The sequence below is a fragment of the Silurus aristotelis genome (assembly GCF_946808225.1).
Source record: "Silurus aristotelis genome assembly, chromosome: 23".
NCBI lineage: Eukaryota > Metazoa > Chordata > Actinopteri > Siluriformes > Siluridae > Silurus > Silurus aristotelis.
The window spans coordinates 9,782,532-9,805,881 of NC_139596.1; the positions used below are offsets into that span (position 1 = coordinate 9,782,532).

Genomic DNA, 23,350 nt, shown 5'->3' on the forward strand with positions numbered 1-23,350 from the left:
GGAAAAACCCAGGAAAAATCCATAAATTAGCTGCTTCGCTGTTTAAGCCGCAGGGTTCAAAACGTGGGGAAAAAGTAGCGGCTTATAGTCCGAAAAATACGGTATCTGTATTTCGAATGAATGTGTTGAAATTTCTGAAAACTCGGTTGTTCATTAGCTTGCATTGTTTTTTAAGGGACAGTTAATTGCATTACAAAAACACACTTTTCCTTTCGATGTGAATGTTTTGTCCAGTCGAGCAATTAAAAGCCAAGCAAAGATCTGCAACAGTATGCAATTCTAGATCAACCATGCAGCATTTAATTGTTGTGTCAACATCAGTGCTGTTGAATTCTCAAATCTGTTAGTAGAAATTCAAGTGTTTTTCCAAGATTCTAGATTTTTATTTGTCACAAGCATAGTTATATGCAGAATACAGCTTGCAGTAAAATGTAAACCTGATCGGCCACTCAGAAATTTGTGCATTGATCACTTTTCTATAAAATTAGTACCAGGTGTTATTTATATTAATGCATTTTACATAGAGACCTGATCTATGCAAAAAAAATAAAAAATAAATTTGAAATTAAACATTGAGGTCAAACTCTTGTTTTCCAAAATGCACCACAGCCAATAAACATGGCCACCCCAGACCAAATGGACACTCACAAACACGTGGTGAAAATATACTTTTTGTGCATCTGAATATTGCCGAGCCTTTAATTTCTGTGATTGTTGTTCTTTTTTTGCCTTTGCCCAAGTTATCCTATTTGCACATTGCCTGACTTACATCCGCTTTGTGATTCTGATCTAACGTTTTATTTTCTTTTTTTGGTTTTCTGGCTTTAATCAAATCCACTCAAACTGCATCCCTTTTCACCTCCTTTCGTACATGAACAAATAAAAATGTATAAACTTGTGACTGATTTCAACAAATCTTACCTTCCTGAACACATGATTATATAAATCTGTATGTAATGAATAATTGGACTTTCTTTTTAAACTTATAGAGCGATGCCACATGTGTCAAGCTTTTCATGAAGAGACTCATGCTCATTCTTTTCTCTCTAAACACATTCAGGTTTGCAATTCAAGGTAAAACACAGCAGCACAGTATCGTAGCATGGTGTTTTTAAATCCCAGAAAGTCTCAGCATTTTTTATAGTTTAAACAATTCATAAAATACCTTTGTAAATCAATTAACACATGACTATGTGTTTTATGAGCCTGGTAAATCTATTTATATGTCGTTAGCACAAATATGCTGTCCTTAATGTGTAAAAAGTTACATTATTTACTACATCCCAATCTTATTTAAATTGTGTAGTAGCCTCTATTTTAAAGGTTATATTGATTTTTTTATAAAAATATTTTTTTTTTATAAAATCTTTTTCCAAGGCTTCTTGCTGTTTTTTACTTCTTTGAAGCTTCAACTGTGGCTACAAATAGTACATTTCTGTTTTCCAAAGGTTTAGCTATATTTGAGAGCAGCATTTCCAGTTCCATAATTTGATTTACGGTAACCACCTTGGTTGTGAAAGACAGTTAATGTCCTGCATTCATTCTCCCTTTTCCAACGCAATTACCAATGCACCAAATGTGCTCCCAGTCTAACCACATTCTTTAATGCTGCTTAGATAACACTGAAATAACTAAATTGTCAGTAAACAAAGTTTAATCAAGAGGAGGACCAACAGTGTGGTAAAGTGCTGTGATCTTCATAGAGCCTAGGGGCAAGGATGGGTTCTTGGTGGCTCTTCATGGTCTGCTGTTTATACAGGTCTATTGGAATTTCCAGTCAGGAAGTGGTACAGGTCATGGGTTCAAATCCCAGGACCACCAAGCTGGCTCTGTTGGCCCCTTAACCCTCAACTGCTGTATAACTGAGAAAACGATGGGTTACTTAACGTAATCCCGGGTTCTTTGATAACAGAGTGAGGTGTTTCACTATGGGAATCGCTTTGGGCGTGACCAACTACGGAAGCTCTTATGACACCACGTCTGTCTTGACAGACAGGTCGACCTGAGATCAGGCTCCGCCCTACCTTTATCTCTCAGGTCGACCCCATCTAACATCATTGCAACGAGATTTCTTTCCGTCCTCGTGCAAGGAGGGAAGTGCTGGTGAAACACCTCACTCTGTTATCAAAGAACCCGGGATTACGTTAAGTAACCCATCGTTCTTTTTCTAACTTCGCTCGGTGTTTCACTATGGGAGATATAGACCACTCCCGGATTGCACATGATCCCGCTACACCCAATCACATGGGCACAGAACGTCTGGCTCCCAGCACCGCATGTGCCAAGGATGACTCAGACACATCTAGTCTATAAAACCGCACAAAGGTGTGTGGCGTGGCCCAACCGGCCGCCGCACAAATTTCCTGAACAGAAACTCCCTTAAGCAGGGCCCATGAAGTCGCCATCCCTCTAGTCGAGTGGGCCCTCAGACCCTCAGGTGCTTGAGAACCACCGCATTCATACGCTAGAGATATAGCCTCTACAATCCAGTGGGACAGCCGTTGTCTCGACAATGGCTTCCCTTTGTGGGTGGTAGCCCAAGACACAAACAGCCAGTCAGACTTTCTGAAATCCGCTGTTCTCCTGACGTATGTACGGAGAGCCCGCACTGGGCATAAGGAACTCAACCTCTCCTCCTCCTGAGATGAGAACGGAGGAGGGTGAAAAGCCAAAAGTTCTGTAACGGGACATCTATAAGAAGAATCCACCACTTTAGGTACAAACGCCGGGTTAGGGCGAAAGGAAACCTTCGTGAGCCCAGGGGCAAACTGCAAACAGGATGGACTGACAGACAGGGCCTGCAGCTCGCTAACACGCTTCGCAGTCACTAGAGCCACAAGCAGTGCTGTCTTAAGAGAAAGAAATTTTAGCCCTATGCCATCCACCGGCTCAAAAGGGTGATGAGAAAGGGCCTCCAAAACCAAGGACAGATCCCACTGAGGCACTAGCCGTCGAGACACCGGCCTCTTACGGCGTGCACCTTTCATAAACCGACTAATCAAAGGGTGCCGACCCGCAGGTTCGTTATTAAACCCGACATGACACGCAGAAATAGCCGAAATAGGTGCAGTTTCCATTCCCCGTACAGGGGGTTTCCCCTGGACAACAGATCTGCACCCTTGTTCCATATTCCTGGAACATGAGTCGCTCTGATGGATAAAAGCCTCGCGTCGCACCACATTATCAGTTTCCTTGCCAACTGATGCAACTGGAGGGAGCGCACCCCCCCTGTCGGTTGATGTATGCGACTACTGTGGAATTGTCCGTTTTTACCAACACATGTTGGCCCCTTATGAAAACCAGAAAATGTTTCAGAGCTAGAAACACCGTTAACAACTCCAAGTAGTTTATATGACTCGAGATCAGCTGCGGAGGCCAAACGCCGTTCACAACTCTGCCCATAAGGGTCGCGCCCCAGCCCGTCAGAGACGCGTCCGTCGTCATAGTAACCCTCGACGACACCGCCCCCAAGGGAATCCCCGACTGAAGAGTCGCGGGGCATCCCCATCGGCGGAGCGCTAAGACGCACGCGTGCGTTATCTTGACCGGCCGATTGAGATGACGCACCACAGAAATCACCGAAGCCATTAAACCCAGCATTCGCAGGCACACTCGGAACGGGACATTCGTCCCTGCCCGAAAACGGGAGCGACACTGTATGAGAGATTCGATTCTTCTCTCCGTCAGCGTGACACGATAGGAGAGGGAATCTATACCTGGGATCTATCCCTGTTTATTTTGAAACCCAAGCTGCAGAGATGCGTGATCACGCTCTCCGCATCTCTGATCGCTCGCTCTCTTGACGAGGAGCATATCAGATAATCGTCTATATAAGACAAAATCCGAATCCCGCTGTTTCTCAATGGCAAAAGAGCCGCCTCCACACACTTGCTGAAAGTTCTCGGAGCGAGAGACAGACCGAACGGAATGGTTTGAAATTCGTAGGCAGTGCCTCTGTGTGCAAACCTCAAATATTTTCTGTGTGACGGGTAAACGTCTATGTGAAAATACGCGTCCGATAGATCGATTGTCACAAACCAATCGTTTGGACGGATCGACCGACAGAGCGTTTTGTCTGTCAACATTCTGAATGAATATTTTCTCAGGTGCTTGTTTAACACACGCAAGTCCAAGATCGGACAAAGAGATGTGCTTCCCTTCTTCGGGATCACAAAGTATCGGGAGTAAAAACCCTGACGGCTTTCTGCCTCCGGAACAACTCTGACTGCCTTTTTCCTCAAAAGAAAGTCGATCTCGGCCGTCAGGACGAGAGCCGACTCTCCTTGAGCCACCGAGACCAACACACCGTTGAATCTGGGTGGTTTCATAGCGAATTGGAGCCTGTATCCCCGTGAAATCGTGTTTAAAACCCACGGGTGCGCCGCGCATGCGCACCAATTGACGAGGTGCGCAGAAAGGGAGCCCCCGCGTACACAACACTGGTCGCGTGTTGATGACGTCACAACCGTCGCCGCGCAGAGCTCCGCTGGCAGAGCGAGCGCGCCCTCCAGCGGCGAAAACTGGGGGGGTGCACGCTGAACTTTCAGGATTCTTGTGCACAATCGCCCTCGGCTGATCGCCTGGATGCGAAATTGTAACATTTATTTTGTTTTTTGTGTCTGAACACATCGCCCTCAGCCCGTGGCTTGGATGCGATGGTGAAAGTTTTATTGTGCAAAAGAACTGACGTGCGAGTGAACACATGTCATGAGTGCTTGGTGACACTGAACATTTTCCCTCATTCCTCGAACCCGAGGAGAAACTAGGGATGAAGCCCCTACAGAACTCAGAACCGGGCCGTGTTCTCTTCTCCTTTTCTTCGCCGGCGGAGAAAGGAGGATCGGAGAACATTCGCGTGTTAGGTAGCACGCTTCTTCTTCCGCTCCTCGGGGTGGGGCGGACGGTTTCTCGCCGCTACGGCCGCAAATGAATGCTTTCCCCACGGTCCTGAGCCGTCCGATCTCGGACGTTGGCCAGCTTGTTGTCCGCCGGGAGCCGATCTCGCACTTCTCGCTCTCATCGGTCTCCCTCTCGCAGCCGCGGCTGCGGCAAAACCCCGTCGCGCTGGCTGAGGGGGCGGGTTCTGAGACAGCTTACGAGGCAAACAGAGGTTGAATGCTTCATCCTCCTGTTTCCTGAGAGTGCTGGTTTCTCTCATCTTTTCCAGAGCTGGACCGAACAGACCTTTAGCGGGGTCGTAGGCAGCGTCCATGACTTCCGCTTTTTGTGTGTCACCCAAGCCTGACAGGTTAAGCCACAACGCTCTCTCGCCTGACACAGCCAAGCCCATCACGCGGCCGCAGCCCTAAACCGCGCCTCGTGAAGAGCGCAGGATTAGGTCGTTCACCACACAGATCTCGTCCCAAAGTACCGGGTTCGGTACTCCCGTGTCGAGCTGTCGTCCCATCTCCTCTAAAATCTCCGCCTGGTACGCGGACAGTAACGTCACCGCGTTTAGCGAGCACACTGACTGCGCTGCGTATTGATACATCCTCTGATGGATGGACGCCGTCAATCTCTCGATTTTTCCAGGCAGCGCAATTTGAGAGGAGGCAGAGATAGAACGCCGATTCGGATGGAGGTGATAAGCCACCGAAGGCTCCACAGCTGGGGGTCCGGCCAACCCCAGCTCCTCCATCCCTTGAATCTCCAGCTTGAAGCACCCTTTTGCTGGAAGCTTGCTCTTGAAGGGGCTCGACCAGTAACAGGCCATTTCCTTCATGCAAGCCGGCACGGCGGGCAGGAGCTGTCTAGTAGCGGGTTGAGCAGCTCCCTCCACGTCCTGGGCCGCGGGCCACGCTAGTCCTAGCTTAGCCGCGGCTCGCTTGCATACCTCGTGCAGGTTACCTTCGGCCTGTGAGGTTGCATCGCCCGCGCTCTGGGGCCTCGACTGTTGAGCCGGGAAGGGACCACTGTCGTCCTCATCCTCGTCCTCCATGTCCAAGTCGAGGAGGTCTGAGTTCGCATCCGCGTCCTCGTCGCACGGTCGTTCCTCATCCTCCGCGAGGAGGTCGCCGAACAGAGGCGGCATGACCGGCGATTCGGCCTCCATCAGGTCCGCCCAGCTCGTGGTAGCTCGCGGCTGATGTATAACGGCCGTAGACCTCGCGGCGGCGCCAGACAGGCACGGGTCCTGTTGGTTAGCCACCGCCACTCTCAGCCGTCTCTCCAAATGTTTCACCTGGAATGACGCGCAGTGAGCGCATGCTTGCGGGTCCGCGAGCGACGTTTGAGCGTGCTTCGGGCCCATGCACGTGATGCACATCGGGTGAGGGTCCCTGCCCGAGATGGTTGCTCCACATGATGATGGACACGGGCGGGATGCAGCCTCCCTGATCTTCGACTCATTCCCTTTGGTGGGGGGGATGACCGTCGACATGGCTGAGTACGGAGAATATTAGACTCGTCACAACACGTTAGTCTGCCGATGTTCGCAGGGTAGTTAGCCCTTCGAAGGCTTCGCCTTGACGCGCTAAGCCTGTAATAGCTTGACGCTACTATGTCCCTACCGTGTAACTAAATACCCAGCAGGTCGGAATAGGAATAGCTCGCCTCGACGCGGATGCTATTCCGTGAAGATGCTCAGCACGATCCCGTATGACTGATCTCGCGTTCGGTGGCGGAATCCAATGACGGCCCGCGCGATGAACAGTTGAGCGAAAACAGCCGAGAACTGGATGTGCTGAGAGAGCTTAGTGTAGTCCCTCACGGGAAGAAAGCGCGAATGATGTTAGATGGGGTCGACCTGAGAGATAAAGGTAGGGCGGAGCCTGATCTCAGGTCGACCTGTCTGTCAAGACAGACGTGGTGTCATAAGAGCTTCCGTAGTTGGTCACGCCCAAAGCGATTCCCATAGTGAAACACCGAGCGAAGTTAGAAAAAGAACTGTATCATAGAACTGTAGTGTTGAATGGCATAAATGTAAATGTAAATGAAGTGGCTGGAGCGGTTTTCGAACAGAACCTCAATATGTATTTCAGACATGTGACATAAGTAGCCCCTGTGTCGACAAACAACACAAGATGTCTGGACTAATGTGTGATTTTTGGCAGCAATTTAAATGCATATGGCCAAACCACATTAATTAGATTTGATCAAAGACACTGTACTATGATGTATACACTATCAAAATAATCCCTTTTATTGGTAACATTCAAAGATTTTTAAATAAATGTGGATCCGTCTACTTTGTTTATCCATTATCAAAAATGTCTTAATGGTGTTGCTTCAAATGTTTCCTTAGATCTGTGTTCTAATGGGCTTCTTTCCTGTCACATTTTATTCGCCTGCTGTTTTCAGTAGAAAATGCTTTTTAGAAAAAAACAATTGATGCACAGCCTACCAGACAGTTGTTCTGCCCAGATCTGCAGGCAGTTGAGCCAGAAAGCTCATCTCTACCCATAATAGAAAAGTGTAATGAGGTTGGTACTTTTTTTTTATGACAGACCAGCTTTGCCTACACACAAAGTGAGAGTCGGCATTGACCAACGCAGTCATCATGCCACCATTAACCTTGACTAAGCTGAAAACATTTAATTCAATATTTTGTTCATGGCACTGGTCAGATATGTTAGCATGCTAGTTCTAGCCCTCACGCTGCACATCAAGTATGGATAATGCCTTTAAAACCTGCCTGTTCCATCCTTTTTATACACCTTCCTGATCACAAGCCCTGACTCTGGAAAAGCCAATAACCCAAGGTCGGAAGTACAAATGGGTCCCATTAAGTTGCTTGCTCATAAACCTGTACAACTACATCCATCACTTCACCGTCCTTGCAAGATAATTCCTGGTCGACAGCATATGGCAGCAGGCGGAAATCATTTACTTTACAGCACCCACTCAAGAGGCTAGTCTTTACTTTAAATTTAAAATAGGCCTTTTTATAATGCCCGTTTCTACCATTAAAAGACAAAGTGAAAAGCTAATCTACACCTAGCTTCTAAAGTGCTGATGGAAAATGACTTTGTAGCTCGCTGACACGGATCGTTTCACCTCCACTGACTTGACCAGAATTACACAAGACCATTTCTAATTACACCCTTTTTCAGCTGAACAAGTTTGACTACAACAGTGGAAAATCGGATTCAGGATTATGTGTTGCAAATATGACAGCCTTTTTTACTCCGAATGACTGTGCTTTTGAAACGCTGAAATGTTTCATTCAAAGATTGCACAGTCTCAGAGCATGTATTGTTTTTTAAATATTTGGCTTGTCTTACTGTTGCTTGCTTTCTAATTGGAAATATGTGGCATAAGCCTAAATTATACCTGAATAGAAAAAAAAATAATCCATTAGAGAATGATATACAAAGATGTTTAGAAATCTTTATACTTCCTAAGAAATGTTTAGACATTTAGACTCCTTTTAAAATATACTCTTAGAATGTTATGTTCTGTTTCTCAAAAGGGTTTTTATGAATAATTATTCACTAGCTGCATTGTGTCTTCACATTTTCCTTGCCAATAGTACCACATAAAATATCCTTTAATGCCTGTTAATGGCATCCCCAGAAGAAAAAATGTGAAAACAGGTATAATGTGTGGCAGTGTTGGGCAACGTTACTTTTAAAAGTAATGCATTACAATATTGAGTTACTCCCCAAAAAAGTAACTAATTACGTTACTTAATTACTTTTTATGTAAAGTAACGCGTTATATTACTTTTGCGTTACTTTTGCGTTACTTGTATCTCTTTCACGCCTTACAGGTGTAACAGGTGTAATATAGATAATTGCCATTAAGAAATAAGTTATATTAGAGCAAAAGACATGTGTAGGCTGCACACCGGTGATGTGGAGGGAGAACATACCTTTCGCTGTCAACTCATAAAACATCGTGCAATTCCGTAAATATGACCTCGTCCTCGTCTACATCATTCTCTGCTTCATCCTCAGCTTGAAACATTCTGAACGCTTTTACAAAGTTCGCGCTATTATCAGTGACCGTGGCAGTTTATCTTCCCACAAAGAGCAAATGAGCTGTGAATTTGCTCTCTATCTCCGCTGTGATGGCGTCGTACATGTGTCTCTCACAGAAAACTTTTATTCTGAGCAGTCCATAGAGCTGCAGTGGTGGAAAGTCGGCAAAAGTTTTCTATATTTCTGTCTCCATTTCCATATATTCAACATTATACACACACACACACACACACACACACACACACACACACACACACACACACCTGTAGTGCTGTGCTTTGCATGCAGATGTTTTTTTTTTTGAAGTGGTATATTTTGCAGTTGACAAGAGCTTTTCACCAACACATAATCTACACTTAACCATTATTCCTTTCTCCTTTTCCTCGACTATTTCAAAATAATAAGAATACTTCCATCGCAGTAATGTAATTCTCTGGTTTGCCATCTCCGCTTCTGACCAGCTTCTGTTCCCGCGGCTCGCACGTATGAGTGCGCGATTCTACGTGAATACGTTCATTTTAATTCAGTATTTATTTTTTTATGCAAAATAATTTAACTGAAAAGTAACTCGCATTACTTTTAAAAAAAAAAGTAACTCAGATATTAATGTGTACATTTATAAAGTAACGCGCTACTTTACTCGTTACTTCAGAAAAGTAATATTATTACGTAACGCACATTACACAACCAAGTTAATAGATCCTTCTCTTCAATGCCATGTGATCTTCTGAAGCTTTCTTTTGACGTGTATAATTTAAATAATGTGAAACTATAATACATAGGGAAGGTGCAAGCTTCAGCAGTGGAATCAGATAGTGACATTTGCTGGAACATACTTACACTATGTTACACGATTCCAGCAATGGGAACTCCTAGGCACTTACTTGGTTGCTAACATTTGTTATTAATTAGACTAAGGTGCTGCAGAAGTCCTCATCCACCCACATCGAGTATATTGTTGAAAATCTCTACGGACCTAACCCTGGCCTTTGATATTCTACACATGTTCTTTCAGATCTGTTCTCTCAGTTGCAAGGGAAATAAGAAGTACTGAATTATTGAAGCTTTAATATTTCAGCCTCATGAGACATCTCAGAGAACATTGGAGTGCCAGTGACACTTACACCATGTGAAAAAGGGCATGTACCTTCATTTTTTCTAAGTCAGAAAAGTAACATTTTTTTTTGAAGGGCAGAAAAGCACAACTGACAAAAATGCAAGTATGCACAATGAATATATTTTTTTTAATTTAGCCAGGAAGCAGAGACTTGAAAGAAAGAGTCATTCCATCACAATGACAGTTATTACATTTTATACCAGAGCGCTGTTGAACTGTTTGCTCTGTTTGGTCAGACAGCACTGACAGGAGTGCTGGCTATAATTGAAATGAAGGCTTTATATTAATGTGCTTGCGGTAATGCATCATTGTTTCTACAGTCACAGCTCATTCACAGAGACGTGGATAGCGGCTGCACCACATAATCTAAGGCTAATATTAAATGGATTAAAAAGGTGTTTGTATTTCACAATGAAAAGTGAGGTTTTTTAGTAGAAGACATTTATCATTAGTGTCAGTGCTTTGTAACATGCAGTAATTGTTCTGCTACAGGAACATTTTTAGGGACACGAGGGCTTTTTTTTTCTTTGTAAAATGACACTTCCTTTTTTAAACCTTTTTTTTTTTTTAAAGAAAATGAAAAAAATGAGACGGGTGAGGGAACTGTTTTCAGCTATAATAAGGATATTCTCTTGATTTTACATTTAATGCAACTATAATTGTTTAAAAAAACATAACATGTCATGTTGTAATAATAAAAAAATAAAAATAATAAAAAATGTAAATGCCAAATTATTGTCATCTGAATAAAAAACATCTGGGTGTGTTGTTACAGGAAAAGAAAATCAGCTCTGAGGGGGTGATATCATCTATGCCTTTACAGGAGCACCTACCCCAAGTTGATGTTGGCATTTATAATATCCTGAGAGATGAAGAAATCTTACAGTATATTAGCTACTGTATGTTACAGGTGCATTTTAATGTGGAGACATAATAAAAATAATGCAAAAAAACTGCCACCCAAAGTAGTAGTTTTAATTACCAAATCTAAAGTTGACAGTTTACCATTCAGCTCTTCAACTAAACATCACGTGAAGCAACGCTGAAAGTAAAAACTTATATATTTTAGAAATCTTTACTTACCACATTAAGTTTGAGCTCCATATTGAGAACCCCTCCACTGTCCAGCACTGGCATCAGATTAATGGCAAACACTGCTGCACGGTCTGGAGGAATGGAGATGTTGGGCCCAAAGAAGATATAGAAGTGCACAGAGAAGGTATCCAACTCATTGCGTAATGTAGGACGGATTGGCCAGCACTTATTGGTGTCAGCGATGGGAGCCAAGTAGATGATGCTGTTCTCAGCCTTCAGCAGTGGACTCTGCTCCGAGCCGTTCCGTGCCAGGTTGGGCAAGCTGGCAGCCGGCAGGGTTTCCGACAGGGAAAAGCCCATCGCTGTGCCGAATGACTGAGGCATATTCATGGCAGACGAGCCTTTAGTGATGCTTGGCTTGGAGCAGTCTAAAGGGAGAGGGTCAGAGCAAGGTTTCAGTTTGAAATTCATAAGGTGTGTGCAGATTGCACATGAGAATGATAAGGGATGACAAAGAAGCTAAGTAAATGTGAAATGAAGATGTTGCACTCCCTAAGGAAAATGTGACAGGGTGATCTAAGCACAAAGGTCAGAGAAGGGATAAAAGTATCCGTCTGTCAATCTACCACATCCGTGAGCTATATCTCTGAGCTCAGGCACTGTAGGAATATCTTTCCATTCTAGTTTTATCCAGAGATTCAACTGCAACCTTCCTTTTTTAAATGCAAAAAGTTTTAGGCTGGCATGGGTAGGTGTATTGTGTACTGGGAACATTTGACTCCCCCAAGGGCAATAGGGTTTCCAACAATAGAGAATTCAAAGCATATACAAGCAGGCTGAGAACCGTTCGTGAGTGAAGATTTTAAGTACTTGGCTCACACTAATAAACACTGATAACATATTGGCGTCTTTTCAGTCCTAAATCACTAATCATTAATTTTGTAAAACATAAAAGGGAAATGCAACAAAACAAAAAATGTCAGAGTATCACCTATCAAACCTGATCAAATCAGTGGTACTTTTGCTTGCACAAAACTACACAATTAAAAAATTAAATGTTATATATATATATATATATATATATATATATATATATATATATATATATATATATATATATATATATATAGAGATATATAATAATACAAAATATTCGGCACAGGAGCATAAAATAATCCCAAAACAACTACACATATTCACATATTAATTCTAGACACATTTTTACTTAAATATAGGGCATAGAAATGGTATTTAAATTAGAAAATACTTAAGTAATTGTGTTTTCCATATCCTGGGAAGGATCTGGCTTTTAACATAATTTCCGTTTATTTAAGAAGTAAAATACAAGTGAATGCTTTGAATAACAATGCAAAACTGACAGTTTTATACGCATGAATGGAGGACCAATAGTAACCCTTATAACCAGGGGCATACAGGCTATAAAAATCAGTGAGAGAAACAGAGGACCTGTCATATCTGAAATAAACCTTCATTATTATGTTAATTATCTTTCATTTAGCCAGTGCCTCTGATCAAATCAAGCCATTCTTCCACTCCTCCAAGATTATTGCCAAGCCATTGGAAAATGATAATAGGCTGAGGCATGCAATTAGAGATTTTTGTGTAGATCTGGAAAACCAGAAGCCTCAACAAGCTGCCGCTTTTTGCATCTGAACCAACTGGACACCGATTTCAGCACATGTGAGTCCACAGGTTATTATCCATTTTTATGTTAGCATCATTTTTTTGCTTGATAAACATTTGGTAAAATCTGTAGTCAGGAAAAACGGTGTGTCATTACATTCCACAGCTAAGCCACTGATACCACAGGAGCTCTATTTAAGAGCTCTATTTTTTTAGAAAACTTTCTTTGTTTTTTGTAAAGTCAAGAGAAGCCGCTTCGTGCAAATCTTCAAGGCGCTGCCTTAATCATAACCCTCTGAAAGCCAAGCTCAATTTTTATATTCCCTCTGGATCTTTGCCTTTGAACAATGAGAATATATTGCTGTACCAGTGGGAGTGCTCGCTGACATTTTCAGCTCTACCAACAACTCGAAAGTTTCGATGTGGACACAATGGCAAGACAAACAAGCACAAGATTACCACAAAACAGTTCAGGATATGGTCTATTATATTTTATTTTCCATGAGCTGCTTCTCTGAGAGCCCATTAAACTCCTATTCCTCCAGCTTGCTCACAATGTGCCATTGCCATCCACCTCTGTTCTAAAGATATTACAGGGTAATAGTTGTTCAACATTTGACTGGAATTCACCACAAATAACCAATAAATATTTGCAGCCAAAAAAAAAAAGAAAAAATCACATAACCACAGTGAAACATTCACTTGCTAGAAAAAATCGAGCACTATGTCATAGTTTAAAATGGCTTTATGCCTTCTGAAATTTTAGCATATATGCAACACTGTCCTGCTAGATCAACGTGTACGTTATTGCTTCAGGCTCATGACTAATACAACATGATTTTAACAATGCACTGCTTTTGGATTTGCTCCACACAAAAGTGAGAGACAAATAAGTAACATAAGAAAGTATGAAGGTAATATTTTTAAATAGATGGAATGTAATCAAAGCGAAAAAGGAAAAATGATAAGTATAAAGATACAAGTATTTTAGATCTTAATTTCTATGTTTACATTTATTAAAGACCGGACAGGTAAGACACTTTTCTTTACTAGTTCTTATGAAATGATGTTTCTGGACATCACATCAGCGCTGTGTGACCGTAAGGGCTCACACTACTGAAAGAAACAGAGTACAAACTGAAAGGTCAACTGATAAAAGATTAGATAAGCAGAATTTACTGAAATAGACTTATGCTTGGAACCAGTGTAGACAATCACATTTTCACTGTATACACAAAATTTACACCTTACAACTGTGCATTTTATAATTATGCTCCTATCAAAATGGAATTATATTAATCTTAAAATTAAAATTAAAATCACTATTAAAGATTAAAATCACTATTCAGCAAAAAAATAAATAAAAAAGGAGGAAGTCAGTAGATAAAGGAATTTATTATGATATAGTTTTGATTTCTGTAAATGTTTAAAACTTGTGGGTAATCTTGCAGGCATATTTATAGGAAGAAAAGACATTGTTGTTTCATTCAGTGTTGTTCCCTTTAAACAGTTTTTGAGGTTCAGAACTTAGACGTGTTGAACGTGTTGAATTCTACATCAAGCATCTGAGTCATTATCGTTGTTTTACTTTTGCATACAAGAAGTCTATATGAGTAAATTTGCTTGTTTCTAGTTTTCCCCTAGACTTCACTTCATCAAAAGTAGAACAGCAAATGGTAGCACAGGAGCTCTCAGGAGTGCACTTGTTTCATTCTTGCTAATTTTCGGACCAATGATTTGTTGTTAAGACCATTAAAAGCTTAATATTTAGCATTTCAGGGCATGCCCCAGGAGTGTAGCTCATTGGATCAGCCATCATAGCACCCAAAATTAATAACACTACCGTGTTATTACTCCCCTGCTCCATTGATGACTTCCTCTCTCCTCTAAAACCCGAGTGGATGTTATCTTTTGCCAGGTTATGAGAGGACAGTGGAAGATGATCTAGATTTTAAAGCAGTGTGTGAAAAGAGTGGATAATGTCAGTGAGATTAACTGGGCAATAAATTGTCTAAAAGAGTATGGGCAGGTGCGTAGCTGTAAAACCATTCCCAGTAATTGTCTTGTAGCAGGTGGGGGGTGTGGTTTAACATGGGACTAAGCTGCAAGAAATGTGTTTTGGGGGTGAGTTAGTGGGGGGTAATGACTAACGTGTCACACCTGAGCCCTGTTATCCAACATACATTTATGTGATCGCTTATTTGTCCCCTCTCTTTCAAGATCAGTAATGATGTGTGTGTGTGTGTGTGTGTGTGTGTGTGTGTGTGTGTGTGTGTGTGTGTGTGTGTGTGTGTGTGTGTGTGTGTGTGTGTGTGTGTCATAAGTAAGTGTTGATACTCCAGTTTTGTTCTTGAAAAGGTTTTACGTTTATTGTCAGTACACAATCCAAAATGAAACAACTCTCATGAACTAATAATAATCAATGTGTGAATCCAATTAAAGGGTATGAAACCTATTAAATATTACATTTAACTTTAGCTGGGGTATAAACTACAGTGGAACCTCGGAGCTCGCGAGCCTTTTGATACGCCCCTTCCAACCCAGTAAAAACCCAAAAAACACTATACGAAATCAATTTAAATAACACTATTTCACTCCATAACACTTAATTATTAGACAATTTTAATGAGATAAACCTTAAATAGAAATGTTACAACTAGCGTTTTGAGCAGCTCGCGGTTGCTCACGAGCCGATCTGAATGATAGTCACTGTATTAGGAATGCTTTCTTGTGTTTTTTTTTTGGTGCTGAAAGCAGATGAAACAGTTGTCTTGAGAATCAATAATTTTATAATTTTTCAATCATTTAGATGTCAGAAAATGTCAGCCTTCCTTGTACTTTTGATTGCTGAGATGCACCAGGAGGGTTTCATAAAAAAAAAAAAAAAATTCCAGGAGCTAGCTGGGAAACAACAAACCTGATATTTCAAGTTTGACCATAAGGAGCATGATTTATTTTGTCGCATCATGGCTCATTTCAAGGCTAATATCTCTGTAGAACTACCAGCTCCTACCAAAGTTTTGCAGTTCCATTTCTGTTACTGTTGTAGTTAAATGTGGTATATCACATTAATGGTTTTCTGTGAAATCACAAAAATTTCTAAAATGACATTAAAATACTGTTCCATAAAGTAAAACAGTATTTAAATCTGGGATATGTTTTTTTTACCATACCCATCAAGGCTGCAAAATTAGTTTCAAGGTGCTAAACAACCAAAAAACCCTGGTTGTCCGAAGATCTGAGATTTTTGAGATTTTCTTTTATTCATTCGTTTTCAGTGTTCAAAATGAGTTTACTTCAAAATGAGCGTTTTCATAACAGTCACGTGGAAGTTTTCAAACATTTGTGTCATAAATATATTATTACCCTGCCACTAATTATATAATGAAGCTAAAGGTTATAATAAAGAAAGAAAAGAAATCTGACCATACTTATGGTCAGAAATTGAACAGCTCAGTGTGTTTAAATCATAAAGAAAACTGTAAGAAAGAACCCTTACAATCCCAGGACCCTAAAGTTTTCCAGATAGTAATAGATCAAGTGCAAGCTAGGGTTGAGAGTAAGCTCAAATTTTTAGAAAACTCCATTGTGGGTCTAAGAGAAGATGAATGAGTGGAGTAAACAGCTAAGGAGTGGGCGGCTGATACATATTTGTGGAGTAACTTCCACCCTCAGCCTTCCGCCTACGCCAAATCGCACCCCTAAGTAAAGAGAGACTGTCGGATCTATTGTGTATTCCCAATTAACACATTTTCTTTACAATGGAATTTTTCTCTCCTTGCGCGTTCCTCAGCAATCTCACAGCTGCAGTGCTAGCAGGAGAGCACCCGTATAGGAAAAGAAGAGGCGGTATGTGATCATTTGTATGTAGAACCAGGGGCTGTGTTGGCCCTTGACTGAGCTCGACTTCAGCAGAGGTCAAGCAAAATATCACACAGTGCCGCTCCTGCTGTATTGCTATGGTAACTGAGCCTGCTATGAGAGGCAAGGTGCAAGGAAAAGAGCACATTAGACAAGGCTACTCCAGCAGCCTCGACTACTTCCCTGCAGGCTTCTAACAATGTATTGGTGAATGCTCCTCTGTGAGTGCTATCAATTTCAAAAGCTCCAGTTCAATAAAAGAGCTACTTAATGCTAAAGTTGGTACCTGAATCATTTTCCTGGTATAGGTAAAAGCATTTTCAATAGGCATACATTCCAGAGGGCTCTCTCATATCTCTTACATTCTACATTTTGATGGACAGGAAATCACCTGACAGTTGATGAAGGTTTGATAGTATGTGTCATCTTTTGCTCATTTTAAAGCCAAGATTTCAAAAGACCCGCATGACAGCTAGACTGTGAAATGATGACACCCAATAGCTTGACAGTTTCTACTTAAACAGCATGTCTATATGAAAATATGTATGAGATGTCAGTTTTAGAGACTATTCAAGGCATTAACTCATTCCTCATGTGATGCTTATTATTATTATTATTATTATTATTATTATTATTATTATTATTATTATTATTATTATTATTAATATTATTATTATTATCATTATTATTATTATTATTATTATTATTATTATTATTATACACATTGTTGTAATATCTTTTAGAAAAAGACCTAATGGCCTCCAAATCATATCCAGGTATTTAAATACCATCTTAAGTTTTAGCATTCTTTACTCTTGATTCCAGGCCACACTGGATTTATTTTAGATTTTCAAGCCAAGAAATGAAGTGCCTGATACAATATACAGTATATTGATTATATAACAATCAATAGAGCTACACATTGGTACAAAGGTCATACTGTGGGTTCTGCATGGCAGTTCAGAAATGCTCTCAGCAATGCAAATTACTGAATCATCTCTGTGATATACATAGCACTATGATAAGGCAGTGAATCTTCAGTGGTTGAGGCTTTGGGCTACTGATAAGACATTTGTGAGTTTAGACCCTGCCAATGCAAACCTGCCACTGTGGGGCTGTTGAGCAAGAAATTTTGATCTGCTCAGTCCAACTGAAAGATGTATTGGAAAAAGAGCCTTTGACAAATAAGACATTGTAATGTTAATGCAATTTGTAAACTAAAGATGGAATTGAATATGACTATTATTTGGGTCAAACATATATTATGTATTTAAAGGGTTCAAATATAGCTATTAATAGCAGGTGCAGAATTTGTTTTTGCAAAGGGCATCTAGTTAAAATGAAAGGAATTCATCAGAACTGATCCTGTGGCTGTAAGCAAACACTTAGCAAGCTCACAGGACAAAAAAAAAAAATCATATGTTGTGTAATGAATTTAATGTTTATTTATGACATGCTGAAAACGCTGCCATTCTGACCTTTATGCTTTTCAACTCAACTCATGTCATGTCATTCTTTCACATACACAGTATACAAAAGAACAAAATGTCAATACTAATGGACCAAGATGCATAGACTGTAAAACAGCAAGAGTGAACACGCCGCTATCTTGGTTTCTTCCCAGTATTTTTAGGCGCATCGCAGTCAGAAAATCCATTTTTAAAAAGATCCTTTATAATTGGGGCACTTCCCATTTCTAATTTAAATGCAAATATATAAAATGAATATGAATAAAGCACTTAACCGATATATATATATTAAATATATATATTTTTTGTATTCAGAAGGAGCCTCTCAAAAGTCAGCCTCGGGCTTGCAGATGGATCTTTTTCTGAAGCTGTTCAAAATTCTTTATTGCCCTACAAAACTTTCCATCTGGTGCTCAAAAGGTGAGTGATAGCTTCAGAATATGACAGCCTTTGTAGAAAATCCAGCAATTGTTTCTGGAACTACAAATTATTTACTGGTGATTATCTCAAGTATAACTTTTAGTTATAGCTAAGCTTCACAGTCATACAAGAATCAAGCTTGTAGTTTCCTATTTTTTCTTAAACATCTTCTGGTCTGATGTTCCTGTTTGTGGGTTATTTACTTAAACGGATCAACTGTTGCTTCTGGGTGCTTTTTGAAATACGGGGAAGTAGGTGCAGTTTAATTAAAACTCTACATGGCTCTCCAGATTTAGTCTTCGTTTGTAAAGGTATTCCACTAAATTTTGGAACATGTTCAGTGGGGGTTCAGTGGGGTTGAAGTCAGGGCTCTGTGAAGGCCACTTCCACGGCAAACTATGTATCCATGGATCTCAGTGCACAGAGACATGGTCATGCTGGAATATGTTTGTGCCTCTTAGTTCCAGTAAAGGGAAATTGTTATGCTCCAAAATCCACAGCCATTCAGTATAAATGTGTGCTTCCAACATTCAGGCAACAGTTTGAAGAAGAACCATATATGAGTCAGGTATATGCAAACGTTTCCAACTTTTTTTTAGGTATTTGCAAACTTTTTTCTTAAACATCCTATCCTAACAAACAGTTGTCACTGAGTATAGGCAAAAAAAATCACAGATGATTGTGATGGCTTGTAAGAAAACCACTGATCTGTAGATGTGTCTTCTTCATGTGACCTTTCTATGATATGGTGCTAGTGGCATTTCAGGCTCATCATGAGCAAAGTCGGAAGGCATGCCACGTTAAGCAGTGTGGAGAAGTGATTTGTTTTTTTATATGTCCACTATTTGACTCATTGACTTTGCGGGTAAAGCAATACCCATTCAGACAGCCGGGAATTCTCAGCTTCACCGCTACCTAGAGCTGATACCAGATTGTTAATCGAACTTCACTTATTGTCACATGAAGCATTTAATCTTTAGTACACCCCTAAATTCAATGATTTTCTGAAGGATACATAAAACAAAGCTTACCAAATATTTGGCAGGTGAGGCATGTCAACTATCATCAGTAAAAACAAGACAAGACAAGAAAGACTCAGCTCAGCCAGGTAGACATATCTGATACATTTCATGCAATTCACAGAATTACAGAAGTCATAGAGCATTAACTGAATAGATACTGATAAATAGATGTATTTCAGTCTTTTTAGCACAATCTAGGTGAGAGATCTTTATCCATTCAAAAACCGCAATACACCAAATAACAGTCTGAATGCATGCAATTAAAATTGACAGCCTTTCATTAGTGATAGAGACGTGCTGTCTGAATCAACATTATAAAAAGCATTCAAATGCACGTACTGCACACAAACTCCTTATTTTTCAGTTCCTGTTTAACTTACAAAACAAAAATATAGTCGCAGGAGTGTTAAGGATTTTGGGCAGCATTTGGAAAATCGATTTGAGATCCATTATGGTAATGTTTATAAGGCAAGTGACAATGGGATTGATGACATCTACATAAACCATATGTAATAACTCACATAAACCTAAATTAAAATGTAAAACATAAAAGAAATATATATATTTTTTCCAATTTGTGCTGGCTCTCATATAGACTGTTATTACTGTAATTTCCGGACTATAAAGTGCACCCATATATAAGCCGCACCCACTGAATTTTACAAATTTTTTAACATAAATAAGCCGCACCTGTCTATAAGCCGTTAAAAATGTCTACACTAATGTACTTTACACACGGTGTAACGGGTGAAAGCATTTTTCCGGTATTACTGCGTGTGTTCAAGACCGAGGAATATGTCCTTATTATTTTCCATAAAAGAGTTTATCTTTTGGCATCGTCGTGCGTTTAAAAAAACGTTTTTTTCTCCCGATGCCGTGCAGCTCAGAACACAGGTGAGGTGCGTTTTTTTCGTTTCCGTTCGGAAATTTCATGGGTCTAATGTTATGTCGCTCAGTTTTTTGGCTTGAAGTTTGTGAAACCGGGAAAAACCCAGGAAAAATTCATAAATTAGCCGCTTCTTTGTTTAAGCCGCGAGGTTCAAAATGTGTGGAAAAAAGTAGCGGCTTATAGTCCGAAAAATACGGTAATCAGTTTTTAGGGGCATGTACATATGAGTATCAGGTTAATTACACAGCAGTGTATAGCAACACTGAATATTATTAACATGCAATTGTAAAACATTTTTTGATTTACTTATTATAGAACTTTGTGATATTTGATTTTACATCTTAATGCATGTTTATGTATACTTACATATACCTAACCTATACCTAACACATATTTTGGCCCTTAAAGAAACTGGATAACACACGTTAACACACACAAATTCTGTTTTATTTTAATACACAAATATTATTCCCAGGTTTAGTTACCTGATGATAATGTCATGAAAACACAGTCACAGAATTGTGTGCATTTTGCCTGCCCCTAAATAAATTTGTTTCAGAGGTTTGACTCTGACATACAAAATGTCCTCCAAACTTGAAAATCAGATATGGCTATTTTATGGCAACAAAAATGTGACTTGACACAAGTGTTGGGTTAGTGGCACCATTAACTGGGAGAAACTGTCTTAAAGGCAGAATATACTTAATGGAATAAGCCTTGATACATATTTGTCTAAATCTTGTAGCTCCACAATTATGGAAAGTGTTAAATAATGTTACATTTATTTACATTAAACAGACTTCATTATTGTTCATTAAAACTTATTTGGAAATTACATTTATGGCATTTGGCAGCTCTTATCCAGAGCAAACTGCACTTGTGTAATTGATGAAATGGAGCAATAAAGAGTTAAGGACTTTACACAAAGGCCCAGCAGTGTCATCTTGGCAGCGCTGGGATTTGAAGTCATTACCTTTCAATCATTTCTTAGACACTAAGCCACCACTATCCATAGAAGGTTTTATAAATGGTTTTCCAATTTGTTTGATCAAATTCTATAATTCAAATCAATCAAATTTAATTTGATTTATAAAGCTTTTTACAATGGACATCGCCTAAAAGCAGCTTTATACAAATAAAGCAGTAATAAGGTTATATAAAAGAATGTGTATGTTTATTGCCTATAAGTAAGCTCTTTATAATTGTTTATCACTGATAAGCGAGCCAGTGGTGACTGTGGCAAGGAAAAACTTCCTTAGATGATATGAGAAAGAAACCTTGAGAGGAACCAGACTCAAAAGGGAACCGTCCTCATCTGTGCGGCACATAATGTTCATTCATTGTTGTTACATTGTTGAGGTGTGTAGTAATCGGTGCGTAAATGCAAATCTATTAATGCAACCTGTGGTCTTGAGACACTGTAGTAGACTGTTGATATTAATTACAGTCCAAGTTGCTTAATGGCTTCATGGATCTTGCATAACATCACAAAAAATTCCTGTGTGTTCGGGATGTAAGCATAAGTATTTATATCTTCAACAGACTGCGTGTGGCTGTCTAGGACAACCGCTGCAGATCCTGGGCCAGAAGTACATTTATTATTTCATTCATCTCCACTAACCACTACTCAGGGTTGATGTAGCTCCCACAAGAGGTGAAAATGTGAGGCTTCCTACAACAGGTACTACACAACCCCATGTTTGACAGTCAACCTTACATACAGGTTTCTGCTGGACTGAACAACGCAGACGCTTTTGTCCTGGCTTTATTGTGCTAAAGGTAAAATGCTCTCTTCTGGTCTCAGCATTATAGCAGTGTCAACCAAGGTCATCCTGCACCTTGTAAGATGGATGAAAATCCTCTGAAACATCTTTAGTATATAATGCACAAGGCTTGTCTACATAGAGTGGATTTAAAGTTTAATACTGTGCATGGGCCTTTCAAACCATGAGAACGAAAGCATATAAAGTGCAGGTTGGAAGAATTCATAATTCTAAAGCTATTTGAAACAATATTGTACTATGGGATTTTTATTGTTTTCTTAAACACTGTCTCAGTCAGTTAACTTTAGCTCAATCATATGAGCTTGGTGTGTGTATACATCCTTTCAAGATCTTGCCTTTATTCTGGTATGAATTTCCAAGCCTTATCTTTTGTATGTGTTTCTTTACCATTATCAACATTTTTAAAAACATCCTTGTATTATGTTCAGTTTGAATAGCAAAATGAATCCTTCACCTTACATTTTTCTGTTTCCTTGTGATCCTGTTGTGTGCACAGTAAATTCAATGCTATTCTTCTTTAACCTTAACACAAGCCACAGAACCAACAGACACTAAACCTATTTAATTGCTTCTCTCAAGGCCCAGAGTCTTGATAAGGATGGGTAAGCAGGCTCAAGGAAAGCAAAACTATCTATACTCCTGCTTTGATAAGAGTTCTTGTGGAGAGAAAGAAGCTCATTTCATTTCACATCTGACTCTTTTCAATTTTTACACCCTCTCTTCTCTGTAATAAATGTTACTCTTTCCTTTTTTTGCTCTACTTCTCCTGTCTTCTCCAGTAAGTGCCATAGCGGTGGTTGAAAAGAAGCTTATCAGGCTTCATTTAATATCTTTTACCGTTTCGAGCCTGCAGATATCTGGATACTTTCCATTTTGTTTCCAGCACATTTCGCACACGTCGCATTTAGCCTACTAGACCAATGACCCATAAACCTTAGAGTGGTCCTTTAGTTTTAAAGCAATTTGGACGTCACCCTGGCATCTGCACGATGCAATGAGAGCCAATTTAATGAGCCTGGGGCAAATGTAAACAAGATGGGCTTGTTAATTTAGACATATCTCTGGCTCTTTTCTCTGGCTGTGAGCAGTCACTGAATAGTTTTTGTTCACACATGGAGTTTTGGACTGCAATTACTTAGGAAAAAAGGCACAGTACAAAAGTGCTTCAGTCCCAAGCATACTTTTTGC

General features: G+C 40.1%; 1 protein-coding gene across 2 annotated transcripts in view; it reads right to left on the reverse strand.

The window, feature by feature from the left end:
* Positions 1–23,350, reverse strand: part of tmem8b (transmembrane protein 8B) — a 134,413-nt gene that overhangs the window by 26,809 nt on the left and 84,254 nt on the right. For both annotated transcript variants that reach the window (XM_083526854.1, XM_083526855.1), the window contains exon 6: positions 11,122–11,501. In XM_083526854.1, coding sequence (XP_083382980.1) covers positions 11,122–11,501 — 380 coding nt within the window. The remainder of the gene's footprint in view (positions 1–11,121; positions 11,502–23,350) is intronic.